Source organism: Orycteropus afer, unplaced genomic scaffold (assembly GCF_000298275.1).
Source record: "Orycteropus afer afer isolate SDZICR_OR568_19922 unplaced genomic scaffold, OryAfe1.0 scaffold00483, whole genome shotgun sequence".
NCBI classification, from domain to species: domain Eukaryota; kingdom Metazoa; phylum Chordata; class Mammalia; order Tubulidentata; family Orycteropodidae; genus Orycteropus; species Orycteropus afer.
Window position 1 is genome coordinate 1281026 of NW_006922070.1, and position 8211 is coordinate 1289236.

Below are 8211 nucleotides of genomic sequence, written 5' to 3' on the forward strand. Positions count from 1 at the left end.
GAAGGCTGGTGGTTCAAACCCACCAGCCACTCCTCAGAAGGAAGATGGGGCAATCTACTTCCATAGTGATACTGCCTCAGAAACCCAAGGAGGGGACACTATGAGTACATAACAACAACAACAAGTCACCATATTAGATGCTGAAGCTACAGTAATAAACTAAAACATATAGTAGAAAAGATGGACAACTAAGTGTCAGTGACAGTACTCCATGATAAGTGATAAGAAGAAAAATAAAAGGTGTTTTTGGAATGCACAGAAGTAGTAGCTAACCCAGACTTTAAGGTCGGGAATAGTTTCCTGGAAGAAGGGAGAGCTAAACTGGCATCTGAAGGATGAATAATGGTGGTAGGCTAGGTAGAGTAGACTATCCCAGACAGACAAAAGGGCTAATGCAAAGTCTTAAAGACTGAGGACAGCAGAATGCTTTTAAGAAATTGAAACAAGTTTATTGTAGTTGGAATATAACTGTGATGATTAATTTTATGCATCAACTTGGGTAGGCTATGGTTTCCTGTGTTTTATGCCAAACAATAGACTAGATGCTGTTCCATATGTAATGTAATGTCATGTAGTCCCTTTACAAAATGTAATCTAATCAATGAATTAATTGAAAGGCAAGTTCCTTAGGGTGTGGTCTAATCTACAGATTTTGGAACACAAGCCTGCAGAAGTCTCCAATTTCACCTGACCTACAGATTTTAGACTTGCAAGTTACCCACAATCCATGAGCCAGCAGAGCTTCCAGCCTGTTGCCTGACCTACGGATCTTGGACTTTCCACAATTTTATGAGCCAATCCCTTGAAGTGTCCAGTTAATTGATCAAGATACAGCCATAAAAAGAAATCTATAATACATCATGGTAGTGCTAAGTTAAAACAAACAAACAAACAAACTGTTGTTGAGTCAATTCTGACTCATGGCAACCCCATGTGTGTGAGAGTAGAATTGTGCTCCATAGGGTCTTCAATGGCTGATTTTCTAGAAGCAGATCACCAGGCCTGTCTTCTGAGAAGCCTCTGGATGCATTCAAACCTCTAGCCTTTAGGTGCATGGCAAGCGCATTAACCGTTTGCACCACCCAGGGACTCCAATGCTAAAGCACACATATGAAAGAGTGCTCTAGGTGCCATCACTTTTGTTTCTGACAACTATTGTTTGCTACTTAAAAAAAAAAAAAGTCTTTTACTTCTGGTGGAAGTCAAATAAAGAGCTCTGGTGGTGTAGTGCCTAAGGCATTTGACTGCTAACCAGAAGGCTGGCAGTTCAAACCCACCAGCCACTCCTCAGAAGGAAGGTTGGGCAATCTACTTCCATAGCGATACCGCCTCATAAACCCAAGGAGGGGTCGCTATGAGTCGAGGCCAACTCAACAGCACATAACAACAACATGTAAAAGAATATATGTAACGTGTTCACAGTTTTAAGATCATTTAGTTTCCAGGGGAAAATACTGGCCTAATCCAAAGAAAAATTACTAGATGATAAAATATACGTGACATGTAAAAACAACCCTGTTTATTTTACTGAATTATTCTGATTTTTTTTTTTCCATTCCTGACCTTCTGATTCTATTACATTATTTGCCACTCTGAACCACAACACAGTTTCAGAGGGAAAACAAAGCAAACAAATAACTAGAGTCATCATTGCACATGAGTGTTTTATACAGATTATTAAAACACTTATTAAAAATAGATTCTCACCTGCATACTCCCTCTTGCCTCCCAGGTCAATGACACTATTCTCCTCTCCTCTATCTAGGAACTGGACTTCCCCCTCATGCAAAAGGTGACCAATCTTGACCTGTTGCAGTTTGACGCGGGTTTCAAGCAAGTGCACCTGGGCTCTGAGCCGGGCCTGCTCCTGCAGACAGTCCTCAAGAGCCTGCAGAATGAAATTTCATGGAAAGTAAATGCTCCTATTAAACTGAATTAACCATTGATTCCATTTTTATCCCCAACCTCTATTTCAGAATACTATTCAACCCAGAAAGTTGTTCGAAAAGTTCTACTACTATTTGTTATTTGAAGAATAAGAAATTATGGGGCATGGTAAATATCCTGAAGTAAAGAAATAAAATCAGAATGGCCATGCTAAGAGCTTTACAGTCATCATTTCATTTACTCTTCATAAAAATTCAAAGAGGAAGGAATGGGTTCATTCCTGGTGAGAGCACTTGTTCAAGATTAAGCACAAGGAGTCCAGTTCAAAGTTTATGCTCTCAATCTCTGCCTAAGTGTTTTCTCCTCCACTCATCTGTCAGTGTGTTGTACTGTGGCGGTTTGGGTCTTGCTGTGATGCTGGAGGCTATGCCACCACTTTTGAATACCAGCAGGGTAACTCATGGTGGACCAGTCCCTGGAGAAGGATATCATGCTTGGTAAAGTAGAGGGTCAGCAAAAAAGGGGAAGACCCTCAAGGAAATGAATTGACATAGTGTCTGCAACAATGGGCTCAAGTATAGCAAGGGTTGTGAGGATAGCACAGGACTGGTCAGTGTGTCATTCTGTTGTACATGGTGTTGCTATGATTTGAAATCAATTCAATGGCACCTAACAGGAACAACAAGTGTTTTCTGAACTGTAAAGTGCTTTACAGATGTTAATTGCAGTATTAATATACCAATTGCTGTAATAACTGAGATTTTTAAATAAACTTTTGGTACAAGCATGTGTCAAAAATATAATTTAATGCTTATACTAGGTAACATGTGGTCATTTTTATAAATCCATTGCCATTGAGTCAATTTGTGACACTGTAGGGCAATGTAGAACTGTCCCATAGAGTTTCCAATGCTGTAAATTTTTACAGAAGCAGACTGCGAAGTGGTTGGGGGATTTTAGTTGCATACCTTTTGCTTAGCAGCCCAAATGCTTTAACCACTCTACCATCATCAATGCTCCTTTGGTCATCTTTATAAGGGATGCTAAGTCAGACCATTATATCTCCAAGAAGAAACCCTGGTGGTGCAATGGTTAAGCTTTTGGCTGCTAATGTAAAGACTGGCAATTCAAACCCATCCAGGGGGCCCAAGGAACAAAAGATGATTTTCTCCCATACAGATTATAGCCATGAAAACCTGATGGTGCAGTTCTACTCTGTCATATAAGGTCACTATGAGTTGAAAGTCGATTTGATGGCACCTAGCAGCAGCAACAATATCTCCAAGAATCTTATCCATGTACTTGTTGCTGAAAATTGTACTGGAGTCACTTTAATGTTTTGTTTATTTGTTATTTTTCCCTCGGCTACTTATTAAAAAGGATGGGAGGAGCCTGAAACATTCCAGTTAAAATAGTATTTTAAAAGGCCTGTGGTGGTTAAGGTTGTGTGTCAACTTGGCTGGGCCTGGTTGTGAGTGGCTGGGCAGCTGGATGTAGTGATTCCCTATGATGAGACTGGTAATCAACTCCATGGTGGATTCTGCTGTGAGCAGCTGAGTAGCTGCCTTAGGGATGGGGTCTGTTTCCTCTATATAAGTTTTGAGAAAGATCATTCAGCTTCTCAGCACGCTTGGACCCTGCACTTAACTGAGTCTTCATTCAGCAGCCTGCCATGTTACCCACCAATCCTGGAACTGTTTCCAGACTTGAACTGGTAGCCTGCCATGTTGCTTGATAATCCTGGGACTATGCCATTTTATTTGTCAGCCTTGGGTTTGTCATCCTCAGCAGACAGCAGCTGCCTGAAATAAGAGATGCCTCCAGCTCCAGTGGGCCAGGAACAAGAGACAGAGCTAAAGCCCAAGGTCGAGGGGCCTTCACCCAGCCCCTAGAGCTACCTGTAAGAGCTAGCTGTAAGAGTATAGCCCCTAGAGCTAGCTGTAAGAGTATAATCCTTGTTTGTTAAAGCCATCCACTTGTGGCATTTTCTGTTAGAGCAGCACTAGAGAACCAAAACAAGCATGTAACTGAAGAATACCACATTGTGAGAGAGTTTATCAGCTCCTTTCCAATGTGGCATCTGACTGAGCAAAGCTCTCTAAAGAAAATCAAATTTAATAGGTGAACTGGAAAGGAAAATTGCAAAGGTGGGTCTCCTGGGAAGAGTTACAGCGAACAAAAAAGCTGCAATAAAGTGTATCCAGTACTCCATACCAAGAAAGTCACTGCCAGTTGCCATCTAGTAGATTTCAACTCATGGTGACCCCATGTGTGTCAAAATAGAACTGTACTCTATATGGTTTTCAATAGCTGACTTTTCAGAAGTAGTTCACCAGAACTTTCTTCTGAGGTGCCTTTGGGTGAACTTGAATTACTAACCTTTTGGTTAGTAAGTCACTCAAAACCAAAACAAACTCACTGCCATCAAGTCAGTTCCAACTCATAGCAACCCTCATTGGGTTTCTAAGGCTATAAATCTCTACAGAAGCAGACTGCCCCAACTTTCTTCTGCAGGGTGGCTGCTGGGTTTGAACCACCAATCTTTTGGTTAGTAGCCAAATGCCTTAACCACTACACCACCAGTAAAAAGGGGGCTAAAGACACGTTTTTACTGTTTTGTCATTTTTATTTTGAAAATACTGAGAGATTCAGTGACTTGGACAAGGAGGTAGGAAGGAGGGCATGGGAGAGGGTCTCTATTTACAGTTCACACCATGACCCTCTATGATAAGCAAAATGTTTCCTTTTGAGATATTATGAATTTTAATGCACAATTGTCTTCTACTATTTTATGTATATTATTAGTTAAAATTCATTTGATTAGAAGTGTATTTCCCAATTTATATTTGCATAACTTCCTATACCTATCTTTATGTACTATCTGGTACTCCTTCTATAAATATTAGGACCTACTATGTTCCACACAATACAGTAAGTCCTCATATTTATGTGTTCCAGAGAGAGTCCTGGTGGTGCAGTGGATAAAGCACTCATCTGCTAACTGGAAGTTCTGTGATTCAAACCCACCAGCAGCTCTTTGGGAGAAAAGTGGCAGTCTGCTTTCATAAAGATTTACAGCATTGACAATCCAAGGGAACTTCTACTCTAGAAGTTAGAAATATACTTCTAATCATAGTCCTGTAAGGTCACTATGAGTCAGAATGCACTCAATGGCAATGGGTTTTTTGTTGTTTTTGTTTTGTTTTGTTTTTTCAGTTACTGTGTTTCAGGCAAAGGAAATGGACAAAGGAAAGAGGTACACTGCATTCCTATTTAGGACTATAAATATAAATATAAAAATTCAGACTCAAAACCAAAAGCCATATAGCAAGAGAATGGAAAAGTGGTGATAGAGACTCTCTTATGCCCTCCTTTCCATCTCCTTGTCCAATTCACTAAATCTCTCAGCTATTTCTCTAGGACCATTTCTTTGTAAATTTGCGTCCACCCAGAGGTACCTCAAAAGAAAAGCCTGGCAATCTACTTCTGGAAAATTAGCCATTGAAAACTCTGTAGGGCATAGTACTCTGACACAAATGAGCTAGAATTGACTCCATAGAAGTTGGTATCATCTGATCTTGTTACTCTCTACTCATCACTCTTTGATTTATCCTCTCTGAGTTATTCACTTAGCCCTTGAATCACACCAGTCTAAAAATAAACATGAAGAACATCTCCTGGTGTTGCTTTCCAGTAGTGAGAAATTAAATATAGTGAACTGTGCACTTTTACAATAACGAAGGGCTTTCAGGCCAGGTATGTTCAATCTTTATGAGACTACATATAAGGTTTTAGTAAACTTTATTTAAAACTTACGAATTTTCTTTCTTCAGAATTTACTCATTTTGTCCTTTTCACTTCTGAACACAGAAATAAGTTAATCTGTTTAGTTTACATTAATAGGTTCCATACTGGAAAGCCCAAAGTCACTGTTAATTATTACTGAGAGTTGTAATTTCTCATATTACATAACCAACCCAATATCCCTAGTGAATTCAAAAGGATTTTACTTGCTTGTTGTGAAAGCTGATTTTTACTTTAAATAAAAAGTAAGGTGCAGGGTGGCTGGTGGGTTTGAACCACCAATCTTTTGGTTAGCAGCCAAATGCCTTAACCACTACACCACCAGTATAAAGGGGGCTAAAGACACATTTAACTTAACTTATTATTATAACTTAATAATAAGCACTTAACTTATTATTAAGTGCTTACTAAGTACCTGGAGCTCTGGTAGCATAGTGCCTAAGGCACTTGACTGCTAACCAGAAAGCTGGTGGTTCAAACCCACCAGCCCCTCCTCGGAAAGAAGATTGCCTCCTTGGGCAATCTACTTCCGTAGTGATACTGCCTCGGAAACCCAAGGAGGGGTCATTATGAGTTGGGTCCAACTCGATGGCACATAACAACAACAAGAAGTACCTACTACATGTCACTTAAATTTTTTCAGTGATAAGTTACTATAGACTTTCTTCAACATAAAGAAAATATGGGGAAGAGCAGGCATTGTAAACGTACTACTTGTTTTTCAATAAGCTTACCCAGCTCACCCGGCCCATTACCAAAACATTGATGACAAGGATGAAAATGATCAGCTTCTCTATCTTCCCCATTGAAAGAACTGCAAGAACAAAAAGAACTTCATTAACCAGCTCGGTTTTTTCATGAGAGCAGAGTTGTGTTCAGACTCCAGTAGCTCCAGAATGTTGTTGTTGTTGTTGTTGTTATGTGCCGTCGAGTCAGCCCTGACTCATAGCGACCCCTCCTTGGGTTTCCGAGGCAGTATCACTACGGAAGTAGGATTGCCCAACCTTCCTTCCGAGGAGTGGCTGGTGGGTTTGAACCGCCAGCCTTCTGGTTAGCAGTCAAGTGCCTTAGCCACTATGCTACCAGAGCTCCCGTAGCTCCAGAATATCGGATGCAATTCCAGTTTATCCTGAATCTGAGCATCACCTGAGAAATTCTCCCAAATTTCCAAAGCCTCCCCCCCACACACACACACACAGAGTGATGATGCCTGATGTCCTTACATAGAATTGAACCTGACCAGGGATATGGAAGAGTTATTACAAAATAAATAAGAAACTCAGACTCTTTGAATGGTTCTTGTATGTCACTTGTATGACATTATTTTTTGGTGGAAAGGGCATAAGCTTTGTAAACAGACAAACCTGGATCCATATTTTGACCGAACTAATTCCTAGTTGTGTGAATTTAGGCAAATTACTAAAATACCCCTGAACTATAAAATGAAAATAATAATTCTTACCATATAAGACTGTACTTCTTCTAAGACATTTCTGTTCTTTTGGAAATGTAGTGCTGGGTAAGAATATTGAATATAAAGGGGACTGCCAAAAGAACAAAGGTAAAGCTTAAAGCTGTGGAGGAATATTAACTCTATCATATTTTCAGATTATTTTTAAAATCACTCTTGAAGTCATGAGTCTCAGTGAAAAATTATGATCAACCTCAAAACCACTTCTGTGTTCTGCCACAGTGGTGAGTTTTCATATAATAGAAGCCAAGAAAACTATAAGTACAGAAACTATCTACATATCTTCAAGGAGATTTTATACTGCCAAAACTTCTGCCAAAAAAGAACTGAAATAAGCTGAATTATTTGTTGGCTTATTTTTATTCTTATGGAACGTATATCCACTAAGTACTTTTCATATAACACTTTTTCGACTTGTAGGTAATTAAAATCACTTGGGGAGCTTTTAAAATAAATGGGTGCTCAGGGATTAAATCAAATGTCTGAAGGTAGGAGTCAGGCCTTGGCATTTTTAAAGACTACCAGCTGAATCCAACTCTCAGTAAAGTCTGGGAACCAATGATTAAAGGTCTTAATAGATAATTTTTGAAGTCTATGCCAATAAAGTAGATAGTTCTCAGATCTTCTGGTAACAGAAGAAAAAAAAAGTTACAGAATAGAGAGGCATTACTTGAACTTTGTGATAAATAGAACAAATGGCCACCTTGGGAAGTATTACAAAATATAATGTTAATTATTAGAATATGTGAGATGTGTGGATTACTGTAACTAGATTTAACTACATAGTTTTACCTCATACATTTTTAATTCTGACATTTCTTTACTACATATCCAGATTGGAGGCACTGGTAAGCCTGGGTGGTGGAGCAGAGGCTAACACCCCAGGTACTCACCCTGGGTGAATACTACTTCTCCCACTCCATTAGAATAGAGGCTTACTTTCTATTAGGAGTCTTGGGTGATGCAAGTGGTTAACATGATTGACTGCCATCCAAAATGATGACAATTCATGTCTACCCAAGGATGTCTTGGAAGAAAGCCCTGGTACT

At 39.5% G+C, this 8211-nt stretch overlaps 1 protein-coding gene across 1 annotated transcript in view; it reads right to left on the minus strand.

Annotated features, from left to right (window-relative positions):
• FGL1 (fibrinogen like 1) overlaps positions 1-6500 on the minus strand; it is a 34151-nt gene extending 27651 nt beyond the window's left edge. The window contains exons 1-2 of the mRNA XM_007954950.2: positions 6426-6500; positions 1708-1888 (exon numbers count right to left, since the gene is read on the minus strand). Of these exons, the coding sequence (XP_007953141.2) occupies positions 1708-1888; positions 6426-6497 (253 nt within the window). The 5' untranslated portion in view covers positions 6498-6500. The remainder of the gene's footprint in view (positions 1-1707; positions 1889-6425) is intronic.
• Between the last annotated feature and the right edge of the window lie 1711 nt (positions 6501-8211).